The sequence below is a fragment of the Pipistrellus kuhlii genome, unplaced genomic scaffold (assembly GCF_014108245.1).
Source record: "Pipistrellus kuhlii isolate mPipKuh1 unplaced genomic scaffold, mPipKuh1.p scaffold_m20_p_14, whole genome shotgun sequence".
NCBI lineage: Eukaryota > Metazoa > Chordata > Mammalia > Chiroptera > Vespertilionidae > Pipistrellus > Pipistrellus kuhlii.
The window spans coordinates 20,600,773-20,621,253 of NW_023425449.1; the positions used below are offsets into that span (position 1 = coordinate 20,600,773).

Sequence of the window (20,481 nt, forward strand, 5' to 3'; positions counted from 1 at the left end):
TCCATGGCTAGCTCAAGCTACCATGAATTTTCAATTCCAGAAACTTCAAGTCACTTCCTCATCTCCTTTTCTACTCTTGCTAGCTTCTAATCAACTCTCTGAAGAGCAGCTGGATTCTTATTCTAAGTCCCTCCCCAATCTAATATCCTTCAATGGTTTTCCATTGTGCTAAGTATAGAATTCGGGGGGGGGGAGGGGAATCACATAGCTCTGCACTGTCATCCTGAGCCATGTCTAAACCTGCCACATTGGTCTTCTTTTTGTTCTTCCTAAGCAGGATGTGGTCTTCTTTTTGTTCTTCCTAATGCAGGGTCTTGGCACAAACTGATACAGTCATGAAGTGTTCTTGTTCCCAGCTTTTGGCATGACTGCATTTTTTCACATTTAAAAATTTTCTTTTCTTTTTTTTTTTTTTTTTTTTTTTTTTTTTTTTTTTTTAGAGAAGGAGAGGAAGGAAGAGGGAGATAGGGAAGGAGGGAAAGAATAGTCTTTTATCTGTCTTGCTAAAATGTTTTCTGAGGATAATTATGATATTAAGAATAACCATAGTAGCACACTTCTATTGTGCCTACTATATGCCAAGAGCTGTTTTAAGCATGTCATATACATTGGTATGCTCTCCAATGATCCTAACATCACTCAGTGAAGTAGATTATGTGATTATTCCCTACTGGACAAAGAGATACTGAGGCAGAGAGAACTCAAGAAATTAACATCAGAGATTATAGTGGCAGTGCGAGACATTTTATTATGTATTTTGAAGATAAAGCAAAACAGTGAAATCACATATCCTCTATCAAAACATTCTGCTTGATAACAAATGCAAGTTTTGAAGCTTCCCTTTCTTCCTTTTGTTACAGTTCTGGCCTGTTACTGACCCAGTTTAGGGTTAACCATTCTTTTTTTATTTAGTACAACATGGAAAAAGGCTGATATCAGATTTCCCCAAAAAGCAGATTACACAATGTGCAAGTTAGATGAGTGAACATTTAAAATTAAACAGAGTAATCCCAAAGAATGAAGAGGCACTGAAGCTCAGCTTTGGTTGTGGCATTGGGCCAAAAATTGGCTATTAAGATTTGCCTTCAACCTTGGTTTCTGGCAGTCCTAGGAGCCAAATGCCATTTCAACTATATTTTTGGCAATGCTGAAATTGTGTGCAATTAATGATTATTTGAGCACACAGGTTATTTACTTGCCTGATCATTGTAGAAGTATGAGTAACACAAATAGAGATGTCCTTTGGGTTTACTGTCACTATATAAAAATTCCCTCTCCAAGAAAAGTAGGCATTGTTGATGAAACTTAGAGAGTGAAATTATCCTGGTTTGCATTATACTAAGTCCACTGGCTAGGTGAAGATTAAATGCATATGGATTTTTAAAAGACTTCATTTAAACAAAGAGTTAAGCTTCTACAAGGTACAAGGCATGGTTTGAGTCTTAAGGATGTGTCATTGAACAAAACAGATTCCTGTCCTTGCAGAGTTTATAATCTAGTGGATTATAAACAATAATTAACATAACAAGGAAATAATATATGATTAGTAAGTGGTCAGTGGTTTTTGGGGTTGGGGAGAATAACAGAAATGAGCCAAGGGATCAGGAGCATAGGGGAAGATGCCATTATCTACATTAATAAAAGAGAAACATGCTAATTAACCATCATTCCTACACCCACAAGCCATGCCCGTCAGCCAACCAGGGGTGAGTATGCAAATTAACCCAACCAAGATGGCAGCCAGCCACAGAGCTGGAGCAAGCAGGAGGCTTGGGTTGCCCCGGGTAATGCAGGAAGCCAAGCTTCCTGCCCTGGCTGGCACTGACCTCTGCTCAAGGCTAGAAAGTTTTAATTATAGAAGATAAATAAATCCTAGATACTTGCTTCCAGCCAGTCCTGGCCTCCGCTCAAGGAGGCACTGGAAAAAAAATAAAAAGGAAAAGGAAAAAAGGAGGGGCTGGACATTGGGTCGCTGAGGGGTGATCAAGCCAGGATGAGACGGCAGGGGCGGTTGGGGTAAGCAGACCAGCAGGGGGCCAGTTGAGGGTGAGCAGGCTGTTAGTGGGGGTCAGTTGGAGGTAATCAGAACAGCAGGGGGGGGGGGCAGTTTGGAGTGAGCAGGCCAGCAGGGAGGCAGTTGGGTATGAGTAGGTCAGTGGGGAGGGAAGTTATAGTTGAACAGGCCAGCAGGGGGAGCAGTTGGGGTGAGCAGGCTGGCAGGGGGGCATTTGGGGGCTAGCAGCCCAGCAGGCAGAGTGGTTAGGGACAATCAAGCAGGCAGGGAAGCAGGTGAGTGGCTGGAGCTAGCAGTGCCGGATTGTGAGAGGGTGTCTGACTCTCTGTATACCAATCCCTGTACACCAGCAGTAGGACATCCTTTGAGGGGTCCCAGATTGGAGAGGGTGCAGACTGGGCTGAGTAACACCCCACCATCTCACACACTCATACACACACACACACACACACACACACACACACACCCTGCATGGATTTCCTGCACCGGGCCACTAGTTTAAATAGAATAGCCCATGTAAGCCTCACTGGGGAAATATTTGAAGATGGAGTGCCCCTTGTGCATCCTGAGGAAAAGGAATTGCAGGCAAAGGGAACAGCCAGTGCAAAGGCTCTGAGGTGGGAAGATACCTAGTTTTAATCCAGGAGCAGCCTGAGCATGGAAGACTGTAGCAGAGGACAAGTGTGACTCACCAGGAGAGCAGATCCTGGTAGGGCATTGGAAGGACTTCGGCTTTTCATTTGAAGAAAATGGGGAGTGATTAGAGGAGTATGAGCAGAGGAACAACATGATCTGGCTCGCACATTAACAAGGTCATTCTGGCTGCTGAAGTGAAAAATCATGTTTTCCGTTTAATATTGTGAAAGCATTGCTTTGAAACAAAAAAGGAAATCACCAGAGAGCAGCAAAATTTAGCTTGATTTTGAGAATTGTTAAAAAGCATCTTGTTTCAGTACATCCCAAAGCTTTAATTTATGCAATTGCTTCAGTAGAATTGGATCATGACTTTGGAACCAAGATGGCAAGTTTAGAGTTGAAGTCTTTATTTTAGTTATTATTAGAGAGAAAAAAGGCTTCATGATGTGGGGGCAGCGGGGTTAGGGGGTAGGGAGGGAGGGTGTAGAATATCACCATTAGCATGGCTCTGTAGGGGCGGAGTTCGACAAAATACATCTATTGCTCCTTCACTGACCTCAAGTGACAGAGAACAATCTTTTAACATATATATAAAAACCATAGGAACTGGCAGCTCTGGGAGATTATTACCACTGTACTAAAAAATCTACTTGGTATAATTTTAATTAAATTTTAATAAGTAGGTGTCCTTATTAATATTACAGGTGTATTCTTGTAGGCCAGACTTTCAGTTATATAATGATATTGAACTTCAGCCTAACAGTGATTTAACACTTAGCTGTTTGGCCAAAACACATATTCAGTTATATGTTATGGACGGTTTGTGCCCCCAGTGTTTCATATGTTGAAACCCTAATCCCCATTGTGATAGTATTTAGAGATGGGCCTTTGGAAGATGAATAAGATTAAAGGAAATCACAAGGGTGGGGTCTCCATGAAGTGATTAGTGCCCTTTTAAGATGAGGAAGAGAGACCTGAGCTCAATCTCTCACCACTATATGAGGACAAAGCCATATCACCTGGAACCAAATGGACTGGTACTTTGATCTTGGACTTCTCAGCTCCTAGAACTGTGAGAACTATACTTCTGTTGTTTATGTAGTCTATGGAATGTTGTACAGCAGCCCAAGATACAATAGCATATATCTGAAGTTATATGTGAAAGTGACATTTGGAAACTATTTCTAGTTTATACAGCCCTGGAAATAATGTTTGATTGGTACTTGGTGGTTTGATATTCATCATTTAAGGAGAAGCTGTTGCTTTCCATTTCCCTCAAGTTTTTTACTTCAAGGAGAAGAGGTGAGATCATGGGAATCCGTCAGTGCTCTTAAGAGAGAATGACTCTGGTGTATTCAAGAAACAGAAAGGCAAGTATGTCTGGAGCTCAGACAATGAAAGGAGAGCCTGGTATGAGGCAAGGCTGGGAAGGTAAGCAGGACCCAAATGTCAAGGGTTCTTCATAATTATGATAGCAGGTCTGCATTTACTTTTAGGGCCATGAAAAACCATCAAGGACACTAGGCATATTAATAGCATCCTCTGATGCAAGATTATTGTGTGTAGAATGGATCACAGGAGGGGAAGACTGAAGTGGAAGCCAGGTTAGAGGCTACAGATAGGTCCACGGGAGAAGAGATGGTGAGGACCCATGTGATGTCCATGAATGTGAAACTTACATAGATTCCAGAATACATAGTAGGGGTAGAAAGAACCAACATGACCTGCTGAAGAATAATCCAACAAGAACAAAAGAATTATCATTTGCATATTTTTTCATGATGAAATACTTGCTTTCTTGCTTTCTTTTTTTCCCAATTCAATCAATATAACAAAAACTTTTTTCTTTTCTTTCTCAATATATGACTAATACCAGGGAGATTTAAAATGATTTATTACTCATGACTTTTTTTTTTCTTTGTAGTCATAAAGTCTTGGCAACTTATATCCAAAGAGAACATCAGCTATGGATATGTATTCACAGAGGAGAAGAAAGGATGCTCCTTTATGATTTAATGATTTAAAATATCCCTTCCACCTCCCAGCCCTCCTGGCACAATTCTCCCTAACACTGGGTGTGCAGCATCTAACATCAAGCTGTCTAGACTTCCCATCAGCAGAGGTGACACAGAGTAGTGAACATACGCAGAAATGCATCAAAGTCACAGGTTCACTTCTTACTATCCCAATGAACTGCATCTACTTCCTCAAAGTCATGTGGGGATAATGACACCCACCATGCAGAGCCATTTACCATCTGCCTCTTTACAGGAAGTCTTTGCAAATCTGTTTTAAGGGGACACCTGAGTCCAAGTAGTCACAGTTTAAGAGCATCTACCATGTAGGACTTGGGGAAAAACAAGGCAAAGACTTACTTGAAAACCTTACTCAATAATGTTCATTTTATAAAGATCTTTTAATGTGTGTGGTAACTGCATTTTTTGATTTGATGACTATTTATTTAGCTACAATGACCTCACCAGGAACTGTCATCAGCCCTCTAGCTATGGGTGTAGGCCAAGCATGTCAAACTCAAAGGCTACCATGGGCCAAATAAACAAGTTTTAAGTTTATTTGGGCCACAAAAAAACCAAAAGCTTCAATTTCCATAGAAACATAGGTTTATTTTGATAAAGACATGCTGAATACAAAGGGCTGAAATAACTGAGTAATCATTAACATAAAACAATAGAACATTTTAATAAAAATTAATATTTCTTCATGAACATTAACTTACCAGACACTGAATACACAAATTAATAAGCATAATGCAAATAAACCTATTTTTCTTGTTTTCTTAAAGCGAAATATTTCCTGTTGCAAACACTGAACAAGTCAGTACAAGACTAATGACATGGCAATCGGCTGCTAAAATATTTGCTGCTAGTATAGTATTATTGGAGCAAAATGGTGTTCCTGCACTTAAGGCGAGTAAGGGGAATAAATGCAACAGGATTATAGTAATCAGTCATTAGCGAACACTGTAGTTTGTTATTAATAATTATGTATAATAGGATATTGTAAAAATTAAATTACAAAATTTTTATTAAAAGATTTTTTACATACTGTTATATTGGCTAGGCTGCAAAAATATTCATTGTGGCTGGGCCACGAGTTTGACATGCTTGATGTAGGCAAAGGCCAAAGCCCACTTTCTTCCACCACCCTTAGCTATGCCCTTACTCTGCCTCATGGTTCTGGCTTTACCTGCTCCTTGAGTTCTTCATGTGGCTGGGTTGACCAGGGCCTGTAGATACCTCGAATCACTCTTCGCGGACTTGGAATCTTTTCATCCCAAGGACAGAATAAGCTCACGGCTGTCTTGTTTGTCCCTGAGGTATAAGCTGTCTATGTCTTTATAGAGATGCATGCCTTCCTGCAAAATACCTCAATCACTTCTGACTGGAATGCCTCTGTAACTGCTGCCACATGGTTGGAAGGTTTCAGGCTGGGGAAGCATTTGGACAGAGTGCTGCTAGATAAGCCATCCCTACAACTCAAATGCCCTTTTCTCCAGAGGCCTGTCTTTGAGGTATCAAAACTGTCAATGGAATTGTACCTGTGCTCTAACCCACCCACCGTTGGGGGCTACATTTCTTTGAATATCAACCACTTTCCATTTTTTGTTGTTGTTGTTTGTCTGTTTTTATTAATCCTCACTTGAGGATATTTTTCCAGTGATCTTTTAGAGAGATTGGAAGAGAGAGGGAAAGACAGAAACACATCCATGTAAGAGAAACATCGTTTGGTTGCCTCCTGCATGTGGTGTGACCCGGGGCAGGGTGGGGAGGAGCCTGCAACCAAGGTACTTGCCCTTGACTGGAATTAAACCTGGAGCCCTTTGGCCCAAAAGCCAATGCTCTATCCACTGAGCCAAACTGGCTAGGGCCCACTTTCCATTTTGCATCCTTAAGTGGCATATACCTCAGTCTTAATTCACCAGAAAAGTCAAATTAACCAAATGGCTTCAAACACTTGCTGTTTTGTATAGATTTGACTGCACAATAGAGTGGAAAGCACTAGCCATGAGTTAGAAGAACTTAAGTTCTAGGTCTTAAGATATTGGAAAAGCCATTTTATCTCATCTTAGTCTCAGTGCCCTTATCTATAAAACAAATTAGGTTAGGAGAATGCTCAATTTCCTTTCTCTGTTGACTATACCATGGAAACTATGGCTCAAATACACCCTACTTATTGCAACCCTTTCAGAGCTCAACTCTTTAATAATAAATGCTTACCTTTTCAAACATGGGTTTGCTATAATTTTTGCTGAGATCTTCCCAAGTGCCCAGCGTATGTGTATTAGGGCCTTGGCATTCACACAGCATGATGTCATTCGGTCTTGCCTTACTTGTCCTGACCCTTCTGACAATTCCTAACAAAGTGTGTGCTCATTATGTTACCCGTGCATTATGTCCTTTCATATCATTAGTGACATTAAATTGGGTTGGCAGCTCTGTTTGGAGAGACACTTGCGCCCTGAGCCAAGCAACACAGATAGCCAAGAATTAGATCATTCTATCCCCAAGTTGCCACAGACCTTCTCAGATACAGCTGAGCAATGTAACTTGATCAAGGTTAAGTACAACCCACCCTTCATCTTTTAACCCAAGTCAAAATTCTTTTAGCTTTCTGTTCAAATCCCAGAGTAATGCTTCCTGCTCATTGTTACAAGCTGCCCTCCAGTCAACTCTCATTTATAGGCCTGTGGCTTATCCAAAGCACCAGGCTTTCTTCTCCTGCACTAGGTTCCAGGCCGGCTCCTTTAACTCTGTGCCAAATGAATACAAACTAAATCTAATATTAGCCTAATGAGAAAAGGCCATCTGCTGCCAAAGATTTGCATGATGCATCCCGAAGCCAAACGCGGGCCATTATTCACTGTTTCAGATGCTGGCATGGCTTCTCCATTATATAATACAGCAATCACGATTTTCCGTGTTTCTCTTCGAGTTAGAAAGGCGACACACAGCGTTCTAACCTGTTCTTTGCCTAGTAGGCCAGATTCTCAGGAGAACAGCTTACGTCTTCTTTTCAAGTAAATAAATCATTTGTGCAGATAATGTTAAGGGAATAGAAGTGCCTGGATTTGGAGTCATGAGACTTAGATTCTGATCTGAAATTCATCTTTCTCTAGTTGTAAGTGAGAAACTAAGCAAGGCATTTAAATTCCTTATTTTCTCAGCAATAAAACTGGAATACAAATTTTATAAACAAAAGGTATGGGGCAGTCACACATATACAAGGGACATGTAAAAGCCACCCTCAAAAAGCCAGGGAGACTTTTGACTGTCACTCTAACTCACCACTTTGCCAGGCTCTGGCAAAATGCTTGCATGGAAAAAAAATGTGCAACCTTATGAAATTTGTATTTTACAGATAAAAATATAGAAAGGGTAAGTTTCCTTGTGATAATAAAAAAAAATCAAATCCAGAAGTCTAGATTTTCTAACTTCCCAAGACTGTCTGTAGGCCACGTATCAGGACAGATCTCAGCATTCCAAGGTGGGGAACCACCAGGGTACTTCCTGCTGATAGACTGATATTCACTCCACTGCCACCTTCCAAGTTCTCCAGAAACTCAAATTCCACCACTTTCCTTTTTCCATCTTATTCCTGTACCAGAGACCATCAATGGCTTCCCGCAGATCAGAAAGGTGCTGTCCAGAACTTTCTGTGATGTTCCCTGTCTATGCTATCCAAAACAGTAGCCCCTAGACACATGTGGCAACTGACCACTTGAAATTTGGCTAGGATGAATAAGGAAAACCGTTTTTTCATTTTATTCTATTTTAATACAATTAAATAGCCACTTGTGGCTAGTGGCTACCATTGGACAATGCCCTGTTTTGGTAGAAAATAAATCCATGTTCCTCATTCTAGCATTCACATCCCATACAACTTGGCTCCAACATACTGTCCCATCCTGTTTCTACAAAAGGAACCTTAGCTGCTGAGCACAACTGTGGGTGTCTGCTGCCACACCCCAGCTCAAGGTACTTTGACTTCATTGCTAAGGGTGCCTTCCGTTCTTGTTGCTGTGTATTTGAATTGGATCCATATTTCACAACAAAGGTCAAGTTCTACCTCTATTGTAAGCCCCATCCCTGCTTCTTCTGTGAGGAGAGGGTTCATTAACCTCAGACCTGGACCTATCCAAGAAGTTGCCTCAGTCTGTCACAGGGCTATGTCTTTGGAACTACTTCTGGGAGCTGTGAGTTGCCTTCATAACTGGAAAGATAAATAGAGATTGATGAGAAACAGAGGCTGTGTCTTCTCTGTGTCAAGGAGACCCATTCCTACTTTGGCTCTCATCTGGGGTAGTTGTACATGTCCCTAGGTGGATGAAGGGGTGGGGGGAAGCTGTACCTTCATAACTTCTGTGCCTCCCAATTAGATGAACCTGCTATATCTCCTATCTCTCTTGCTTTGTACCCACCTGGAAAGCTAACACAGTTTTGCATTATAGAACTTGTGGAATGGTGTACACGCTCTCTGGATTCCCAAATGCTCATAAGCATTTAGGACTTATACTGGTAAATAATCTTTGCATATCAGCATTTCAATTGGATCCATTTTCCCCCCAACTAGATTGAAAGGCTTAACAGTGAGCTTGGTTCTCCATTGCTTTGCCTTTGGTCTATGAGAGCTGAAGGCAGCTGGCAGCACAACCTCCTTCCAGAATTAGGATTCTAGCCTTTTGAGGAACTGGGGCCAAAGCCACGTTCTAAGAAAGACAAAAAGGGTGGTTCTTGCCAGAATGGAAATACAAGGTGGGGCAAAAGAAGGTTTACAGCTCTAAGTACACAAAACACTGAGTTTATTCTTTTATTTTTACTTATTAATTATTGTATTATTTTCCATATGAAAAACTGTAAACCTATTTTTGTTCACCCTGTAGATATAGAGGGGTATATTCTTAAGTGTTGAAAGTAATACAAGTTTCAGGATCAAGATGCTAGGTTAAGCTCAAGCTACAAACCCACCCTGAGGCTCTTGAAACTTAAAGATACTAAAAACAATAATTTTTAATGTACGTAATGCCACGCTTAAAATCAAGGAAGAGAACTCTCTAGAAACCAGGAAAGCACAGCAGTGGGAAGGCACAAAGTTCACTCTGCTGGTTGGAACAGTAGACATGCTAAGGGGCTCATTGGTTTCAAAGCCCAACTCAGAGTCAGAGCCCACAGGCATGGTAGGGAGTGGGAACCAAGTTCCCAGCGTGAAGCAAATGGGAAAGTGCAAAGGAGGGAACCTGATTTGCATAGTCAGTCAGTAGCCAAGAGACAGAATGTCAAACTGAATCATAATGTAACACCTGGTCAAAGATGTTCCAGCCCAAAAGATTCAGGAAGAGACATGCGTAAAACACCTCATCAGTGCTTGCTTCAGCAACACAAATACCAAAAGACACCTAATCAAGTGGCTTTCACCACCATTCAAAGTCCCCAAGATAACTCTCTCTCTTGGCCAATAACGTACCAGCAAGAATGTGAAGCCATGGGAGGAAATACAGCACCGAAAAAGGCAGAATATGGCCCCCCAAACAGGAAAAGCCACAGGTGAGCTACTAAAGTTAATAGAGCAACCTGTAAAAGGCTTAAAATAAATACCATTTTTAAAAGAATGCATATTTAAGGGGAGGGGGACCTCAAAGAAAATGTTTTCTCCATAATCTCAACTCTAGATATAAACTGCTGCTCAAATTGTGGAGTGCACACTTCCTGACTCAGTGATGCCCTTATGCAATGAAAGGCATTTTTACATCAACAGGAACATGCTATATGTGTGGAACATGCTATATGTGCTGTGCAGTAACCTGCCCTTCTTGTCCCCTCCCCACTTTAAATATTACCACACTCATGCTCCCACATAAAGATGGCTATAGACTGAATGTCTACATTCTCCTAAATTCCATGTTGAAACCTAACTGCCAATGTGATGGTATTAGGAGGTGGGGCCTTTGGTAGGTGCTTAGATAACAAGGATGGGGCTCCCATGAATGGGATTTGAGCCTTTATAAAAGAGACCCCAGGCAGCTCCATGTCCCTTTCTACCATGTGAGGACACAATAAGATGAAAGCTATCTATTAACCAGGAAGTGGGCCCTCACCAGATATGGAAACAGGTGGCACCTTAATTTTAAACTTTCCAGCTCCCAAAACTGTGAGAAATAAATTTTAATTGTTTACAAGCAATCCAGTCTAAGTGTTTTGTTACAGAAGTACAAATGGACTAAGATAAACCCACATAGGTCTTCCTCACCTCTATCAACTAATTATTTTCCAATGTCAGTTATTATTAACAGTGCTTGTCAGCAAAAATCCCTCAATACTCAGGCAGCCAGCTGGGCCTTTTACAAAATACTTCCAGACGCACTGTATTATTTCATCTGAACTGGATGAGGGAGGCAGCCTTGATGGTACACTCTCTATAAAGACTCTGAGGCTTGGAAAGTCACAGGACTTGCCCAACATCATAAAATGATAAATCTGAGCCTGGCAAACAAATCTTTAAGTCCAAGGCGGTCTTCACTATAGCCCATTCTCTACTGTACTCACAATCTCATGCTATGAGATTGACCACAAATGGGTTTTGATTTCACCCCAATGGGGAGGCAGTCAATATTTTCATTTATGATTACTATAATCCAGAAGCAGTATTCATTAAACTGAAGGGACAACAGTGATTAGTGAGAGCACCACCAGTCCTTCTCTGTGGCTTGACCACAGAGCAGCAATGCTGCAGTTTCGGTCTCCTTAATGTATCGGGTTATAGCTTACCTTAGCCGTCTCAGCTTCTGCCTGCAGTCGCTTAGGGGATCCTTTTTGGTCAAGCACCTTCTGGAAATGTTTGTTTTTAATCGGTTGAGACTCAACACTTTCACCTTCAATTTGCAGCTTAATGCCTTCAGCATGAGCAGGATGATCAATCCCCCGTGGATTCAAACCGCAGTGGAGAGCTAGGTGAGAGGAAAAAATATAACTCAGAAAACAAATCATGTGAAGAAGATGTCCAGGGCAGACAATATTTCATCTGGCCTAAGTGGAAAGAGACAAGGCTTCGGCGAGTTGAGCGGTGGTCTGGCAACTGTGGGAAGGAATTTGGTGAGGAAGGAATGTTGTTGGGTGGGAAACCCTAAAGTCAGACAAAAGTGCAAATCCAGAAAACATCAGTTCCAAGTTGTTGGACCTTCAGCAAGTTACTGATCGTCACAATGCACACCAGAATACCAAATCAGGCAACTTTGTTAGTGAATCCCACACATTTAATTATTTCAACCCTTGCAGGTTAGCCAATAGCTCTTCCTCTATCTGAAAAAGTGCTCATTCTGCCCCCTTCTGAATCCTCTCTGTTTTTCAAGCATCCACTCAAGCCCACCACCCTCATGCATCATTCAACAAATATTTATTAATAGTAGTTACTATATGTCATCCCATGATACTAAAAACATGAATGCAGGATATATGATGGATGTTATCTGCAAAGAACTCACAATCTAAGTGAAAAAGCAGATGAAAGACAATGACCTAGTGATTTAAAAACCCAACACACTTACCAACCAGATCTGAAATATCATGGCTGACATATACACATAAGGAACTGTTTGTCATTGAAACTGGGACTCAAAAGAACTGTTGGCCCAGAAAGGAACTCACTACAGACTGATTAATTTGCCTCTCAGCATAGTTACTTATGGCTTGTCTCAGTTTCGGTTCTTACAAGGATATTTCTTGGATTATATGATCTCACACTTCTAGAGGAAATAATGAACAACATAAACTGACAAACAAAAACAGACCCAGAGAAAGAGAAGCAGTGATCAGACTCTCAAATCTCAGAGGGAAAGTAGGGGAGGGGAGGGGTAAGGGGGAGAGATCAACCAAAGGACTTGTGTGCATGCATATGGGCCTAGCCAGTGGCCATGGACAACAGGGAGGTGGGGGTGTATGTGGGAAGGGGTTTGGGATGGGAATGGGGGGATAAGGACAATTATGTGATACCATAATCAATAAAATTTAATAAATAAATAAAAATAAAAACCTGACACGCTATTTTAAAAGACTATATGCATCCCTATGTTTATTATAGCATTATTTGCAATAACCAAGATTTGGAAGCAGCCCAAGTATCCATCCATAGATGAATGGATAAAAAAGCTGTGGTTCATTTACACAATAGAATACTACTCAGCTGTAAAAAAGAAGGAAATCTTATCTTTTTCGACACCATACATGGGCCTGGAGAGTATTATGCAAAGTGAAAATGGCCAGTCAGAGAAAGACAAGTATCACATGATCTCTCTTATAAGTGGAATCTGATGAACAAAATGACTTAACAAAGTGAAGACAGGCTCATGGATATAGAGAACAGATTGACAGCTATCAAAGGGGAGGGGTTTAGAGGCTGGGTGAGAAGGGTGAAGGGATTAACCAAAGGAAAAAAACACACAAAACAACAAGACTCACAAATATAGACAACAGAATGGTGATTGCCAGAGGGAAAGAGAGTAGCAAAGGGTAAAGAGGGGATAAATGGTGATGGAGGGAGACTTGACATGGGGTGGTAAACACACATATATAATATAGATGATGTATTATAGAATTGTACTATAACCTATACAACTGTACTGAAATCTATACAACTTTATTAACCAATGTAATCTCAATAAATTCAATATAAATAAATAAATAAATAAAACAGAGTGATAACTGCTACATGGAATACAAAAAAAAAAAAAAGCAGAGTAGAAGGTGCAAGGGAGTCAAGTCTAATGTCTTCTGATTTTACGTACCTTTCCACATTCTCTGACATAAATATCCTCACAAATCAAATGTAAAGCCCATTTCCTGGACATACATAGTTAATAAGTTCTTACTGAACATCTTCTACGCACACACTATTATCTAAGAAACAGCAGGAATGTTATAGGAGCCATACATTCTACCTAAATGACCACCGTGCATGACTAGGGTTATGGGGGGGTGTGGGATGTATGTGCACACACATGGCTTATGTGTATTTTAAGGTTTCTAGTAAAAAGTTATCTCAATCTTCCTGTGTTCCCAACCTTCAAAATTAGTTAAATTCCCATCCTATGTCCTTCCCTGGCTGTCACCTTAAATCACCGCCCCTTCCCACCAACTCCATCCCCTTTAGGGTTCTACTTCACTGAAAAATTCCTTTTAGCCAATATCTTCAGTTTTGCCCTTTCTCATCATTATCCCCTTTCAACCAACTTCTGTGACTCTAAAAATTCTTCAGTTACTCAGCTCCCCATCCAGGTCAAGGCTTCCTTTTCCCTTTATCAGGCCTCTAAAGATTTTTTACCTGCGAGGTGAGAGAAGGCTTCCCAGACAAAGTGAGCTAAGGTTCCCACCTTCAACTCCCTCCTTAACACATTCCCTTCAATTTTGATAAAATCAACCTACCAGTGATTTCAACATTCAACGCCAGCCTAGAAAGTCCTCTTATGAGGTTCAGGCATAAGTAAAACTGTCACTGAACTTCCTAATTTCAATGTATCACAGATATCTTAAAATTAATATTTTCAGACCTGAACCTTGATTTTCCTAAGAAAACAATGCGTGTTTTCCAGTTACTCACATAGAAACTCAAGAGTCATTCTTGACCTCACTCTCCCCATGATTCACATCCCTTCCATCTATCAGCAGATCCCGTAAGCACTAACCAAATGCTGCTCAAACCCATCCACTTTTCTAGCCCAACTGCTCTTGCCCACTCGAACCCTGACATCTCATTGAGAAAGTGCATAGGCCAGATCATGAGACTCTCCTGCTTCAATCTTTCAAATGGCTTTCTTTTGTACTTAGAGCATTAGAAATCTTTAACATGGCCAATAAGGCCCTGCATTACCTCTCCTCTTTTTCCCACCAGGTTATTCCTCATTCACTCTGACCACACATTCCTTAAACACACCAAGTTCTTTAACATCTCCTGGATTTTGTCTAAGTTTCTTTGCCTGAAATGATCTTCCTCATTCTTCACCTGACTCCCACTCATCCTTCAGGCTTCGGTTTAAATACCACTTCTTCTAATATGCCTTCCCATAATCCTCTTTCTCAGCCCATCCTTGCCCCCACCCCATGCTAGATCATGTGCCTGGAATAAAAAGAATTTAAACTGATTGTATAATGGTCCATATGCATGTGACTTTATACCACTTAATATGAAGTTATCCATGTATTTCTCTTTTAGTCCTTAATGTGCCTAAAACTAAGGACCAGACTATTATGTGATACATAGTGGGCACTCAACATATATTAGTCTATTGCTCCACCCTTGGGCTTTGTGCTGGATCTCAAATAAACATCAGAAAACACTGTGAGACATAATTGTATTCATTTCTCAGATAAAAATGAGGCTCCAAGACTTTCACAAAAAGTCACACAGGTGTCTGCCTAAGGTTACAACAATCAAGTATCATTTAGGATGCAGATAATTTCAAGTTTCAGATGAACAACCCCAAAATGAATTAAATAATAAGACAATTTATTAGCTTTTGGGACAGAAAGCTCAGAGTTAGCTATTTCACAGTTCAACAGGGTTATTGAGGACTCTGATGTACGTGTTCAAATCTCTCCATTCTTGTCAACCTTCTGCTAAAAGCAATTACCGAAACTTCATGGCTGCTACTCAACAAGGCAGGAACCAAATGGGTGCTAGAGACCCAACCATAATGCCTAATTAAGGCTGTGGTAAAAAGAGGACAAAGCCTACGAGAGCACGTGCTTCTCCAACTGCGAAGAACAGCCTCCTTACACTGAACACTCAATCATGAGCTACAGTTTGCCGACCACTGACCTAAACTAAAATTGTGATTACTACTAAAAAAAGGTGTGCTCATGTGGGAAGATGGGGGATTAATGTGGGATGGATTTACACATTACTGAGGAAAAGAAAAAAATAAACCTTTTACTCTGGCATGATCCCTGACTTCTTCCTGTCTTGGGATTCATGGCTTAGCAATACCACTGAGTTGCTGGCAGCTTCTAGGACCTCCTGTCCTCCCTCTCCGTCACCTCCCCACCAAGTCAGACTCCAATACATCCTCCACCTTTGCTCAAGCTGGTCCTTCCTCCTAGAAAGCGTTCTCCTCCCCCTGAATCCCACTTCCTTCTTTGGGAGGCAGGCTAGCTCCTCCTCAGTCCATGTGTCAGGTCAGACCGCTTCTTCTAGGGTTGCTGGCTCAGAGTGAGAAACCCCAGGCTATGCTCCCTCCATGCACACAATATCCCGGAGCTTGACCTCCTGGCTGTACTGAGGATGTTTACCTAATTGATCCATCTGCCCTGCCCTGCCCACCTTAACTGCAAGCTCCTCCACAGAGGCTCCACGTCTCATTCATCCATGATCACCACCCCTCAGTCCAGAACCTGGCACACAGTAGACATCTAAGAAACCTTTGTTCAGCTGCTGAATGAATCAGCCATCTCCTCTTTTTTCCCCCCTCACAACCATGCCTTTAAGTCTGAGGGAAACTATTCCCTGTTAGTAAATACCTAGCGTTCAAAATGTAAGGTATCTATAAACATGAGGCGGAATGCGGCGTTTTGACTTTCTACACACGTAGCTGCCTTCCTCACACAAATATTTTAATCCTCCATAGCTGTTCCTGCCTTACCTGCAAAGCCAGGAGTTGATTTAGGTTTCTATGCTTGGGTTTGTTTATTTAAAACCATTTCTGACAGCCTTTGCTTTGTTTTCCCTGAAATTTCATGTCCCTAGTATTTATATATCAAGCAACTTTCAAATGCCCTCTTGCAAGCTGTGACTGCCATTTCTTTGCACATCATGTAAAAGATGCCCTAGTTCGTTTTCTCTTTTCTGTCTTCATCAATGCCCCTCTTGTTTCCAATAAATTTTCCTTTCAATTTGAAGGGCTCTGCAGCTCACAGGTTGGCTGAGATACCCTCCTCCTGTTCCCTTGATCTTCCCGACCAGCCTCATGCCTTTATCTTTATTGAATAGACACTCCAAGCTGCTTGCAGTCTCTACCTAAAGTGCTGTCACTCTAATGTCGAAGATGCTGATACTGAGCAATTCAAAATGAAGTGCTGAAAACCAAAACAGACTTCTTAAATATTGCTTTTACATTTAACAGGGAAATGTTTCACTGTAAATGCACATGTTTTAGCATTGTTTTGAGATGCCATTTTGAAGGCACCATCTCTTTTTCGTGTGTGAGAACCCACTTCCTCAGAAATTCCAACCTTGAGCATTGCTGGTGGGAACATAAAAATGGTGCAACTGCTGCAGAAAAGCATCTGGTGATCCCTCAAAAAAGTTAAATCTAGCTTGGCCATTGTGGCTCAGTGGTTGAGCGTTGATTCAGGAACCAAAGGTCAGAGGTCAATTCCCTGTCAGGGCACATGCCCCTGGTTGTGGGCTCAATCCCCAGTGCATGGAATAGCCAATTAATGATGTTCCCCTCTCATCAATATTTCTATCTTTCTAACCCTCTTCCTTCTTCTCTAAAAATTAATAAAAACATTTTTTTTTTAAAAAAAGTTAAACCCAGAATTTTCCATTTGACCCAGCCATTCAACCAAAGAACTGAAAGGAGGGAAACAAACAGATATTTGCATACCCATGTTCATAGGCATTATCCTAATAAAGAGGGAATATGCTAATTGATTGTCATACCCTCACAAAGATGGCAGCACCCACAGCTTATAAGAAGGAAATATGCTTATTGATTGCCATGCCCTCAAAGATGGAATTGCTTATAGTCACAAGATGTCAGTACTCAGTCCCCTCACCCTCACCAGGGTAGCAGGCACATGGTACAGTTGGGCCCACCCCCAGGTGGGTCCAGCCACTCCATTTGCCTGCCTCCTGAGTCCCCCAATCCCCTCAGCCCCCCAGCTGCCCAGGGCCGGCCCAAGGTACAGGTAACCAGGGCTGGGCTGAGGCTTGCGCTGCTGGCAGTGGCAGCAGCAGAGGTGTGATTGGGGCATCACATCCTGCCCTTGAGGGATCCCGGACTGTGAGAGGGGCAGGCTGGGCTGAGGGACCCCCCTCTCCAGTGCATGAATTTTCATGTACTAAGCCTCTAGTTCATAATAAGCTATAATATAAGATGGAAATAACCCAAATGTCCATTGATAGATAAATGGATAAAAAAAGATGGTACATCCAGTGAAATATTACTCTGTCTTAAAAAGGAATGAAGGTCTGACATATGCTGAACATTGTAGACATAACAGTAAGTAAAATAAGCCAGGCACAAAAGGACAAATATATTGTATGATTCTAGTTATATGAAATACTTAGACTGGCCACAATCATGGAGATAGAAGGCAAATCAGTGGTGACCAGAAGCTGGAAGAAAGCAGATTAGGGGCATATTGCTTAGTGCAGAGGTCTTGTTTAGGATGATGAAAAAGTCCTGGAGATGGCAGGAATAATCCAACAATTTGAATGTGCTCAATGCCACTTAGCCATGGTTAAAATAATAAATTTTATGTTATGTATATTCTACAATACAATAAAATAACTAAATAAAAACCCTACACCCACTCATTTCATCCCTCTACAGTCTCCATAAGGGGAAAGAGAAGTTCTAAAGATATTTTCTTTGTTCAAAGTTCTGAGAGTTTATCTATAATCTCACTGTGATTTTCAGTTAGAACTTTTTTTGAAAATGGTTATAATGACAGCTCAACAGAGTCCTTTAGAATATCCCCGGGTAGGGCATGTTCTCACAACAAGTCCCAGTCTCCTGGGCAGAGAGCATCTTCAATGCTGGAAGTGAGCCTGGTCCTCCTGGACCTGACCCCTGACCTCACAGTGATCCCATTCTCACATGCCTTGCTTAGGTCACAGTAACAGACTGTTCTAGGCCTCAGTTAGCCTCTTCAAGATGATGTGAGAAGAGAAATAAAATGTGCTGGTTTTGCTGCATCCATTTGTGGTAACAAGTGTCTCTTATTTGCCAAGAAGTTACCCAGCTTCCCTTGACTTTTGATTCCCATCCTCCCTGTAGTGCAATAGGGATGGAGCTTCATTCAAGTTGAAGGCCCTTTTATCCTGAGCTCCTCTGTACACAGAGACATGGTGCAAACACTCCTACAGGCCCTGGAGGTTGCATGGGCCTCTGCACTGAGGGCTTCCACCATCACGCAGAAACTGCTCGCAGCTCCTGAGATGTTCAGTGCTTCTCTGCTTCACCAGAACTCATCTTTGTACAGAATATGCATTTCCCTATTTTTGTGGATAACTTTTCAGGAAATAGCAAAGGCTCTCTCATTTCCACTATAAAGCTTTAACTGATTTTGCACTCAGTATATCCTTTTAAGCAATGTTGACAATTACGTCTTTTTTTTTACTAGAGGATATGGTCTGTGTGTGTGTGTGTGTATTGTGTGTGTATGTGTGTGCACATGTGTGTGTTGTGTGCATGTGTGTGTTGTGCACTGCAAATATTTACCAACATATCTGCCTAGCCTATGGCTGAGAATCCCCTGCAGCAAGTGACTACTTCTGAGTAAGCTTTATAAAACCAGCCTCTAGCCAAGTGACTAACCTACAGTAGGTACTCAGTCACTGCTTACAGAATGGGCTGAAGTACATTGAAAAGAGCTTGATTCAGTCCTACTCACTGCCTTCTTATGAACAATGCACATCTCTTTTTCAAAAGGTCAACTAAAAGTTGCTTCCAACCTATTGTAATTGTGTAATTCACCAAAAACATGTTAAATCACAGAACCATAGAGCTGTCCTGAAACCGATTTACCTGACTGCTTTCTGCTGAGCAGATGGTCCTGTGCATCCAAGAGCCCACAACAGCTAAACAAGTGTATATATTAGGCACCCAATAAATATTATTAAATGAATGAATGCCCTTAGAAACACATAGATGCCAATCCCATTATTAGTATTAGAATGGAGATACACTGTTTACAGTTTCATGGGTCTTGCTTCTAGCTAGAGATAAGATTCTTAGCCCATGTCGCATACATCTCTCATATAAAATAAACCCTTAACAGACATTCTACAAATATGGGTTTCATTAATGGAGGTGACTTACTCTATTCCATTGGATTCAAATGTCAATGAGAAGAAATACATGAATGTGAAAAGTTGGACCCCAAAATAGTACACTCTGTCATCCTCACCAGTTTGCCAGATGGCATCCCTGACGACCATTGTGTGGGCACTGGAGCTGGGCCTGAATGACGCTGTCCTAGCCAGATGTTCAGACCACTTGCATCTGTGTCAGAGCACTGCATTGCTGTGCCACGTGAAGCACACTGACTCTGGCTCGGTGTTTACAGAGACAATTTTATCTTTCTCACAGTTTGCTATCAGAGCTCCTCATTCCCCAAAGACTGCTTAAAAGTAATCACTACAGCTGATACTCACCCTTCCTGCCCACGATATCTGAACTAGATAATCTAAATATAGCAGAAAGTAAAATAATGCTGAACTTACCTATTTCATCCTCAGGAGAGTGGGGGAAAGGCTCTCCCTAAGGCACACACACATTCATGAAGAGAATACGAAAATGGATATATTTAGAGTTTCTACAAAATTTTAGACAGGACTCAGGTGTCAGATAAGTGAACTACACAGGTGACTTTAAGACATTTTTAACTACAGTACTATATGAACCACATTCCACTATGAACCAGTGCCCCCAAAATGTCTATATCTATGTATATGAATTGGAGACTTTATAGAACAACATTTTGCTCTACTATAGTTGATCTACTCTAAGTTTTTGTATAACCTTTATTTTTTAATAGTACCTCTTCAATGCTTCTGAGAAATTAATAGACATACTCTTCTTAATTTACCCTACTGAG

General features: G+C 41.3%; 1 protein-coding gene across 7 annotated transcripts in view; it reads right to left on the reverse strand.

Moving 5' to 3' along the window:
• Positions 1-20,481, reverse strand: part of SAMD12 (sterile alpha motif domain containing 12) — a 319,976-nt gene that overhangs the window by 272,223 nt on the left and 27,272 nt on the right. For 6 of the 7 annotated variants that reach the window (XM_036436837.2, XM_036436840.2, XM_036436838.2 and 3 more), the window contains exon 2: positions 11,434-11,612. In XM_036436837.2, coding sequence (XP_036292730.1) covers positions 11,434-11,567 — 134 coding nt within the window. In that variant the 5' untranslated portion in view covers positions 11,568-11,612. Of the gene's footprint in view, positions 1-11,433; positions 11,613-14,082; positions 14,138-20,481 lie in introns of those variants that run through there. The other variant, XM_045581391.1, reaches the window with a different exon arrangement.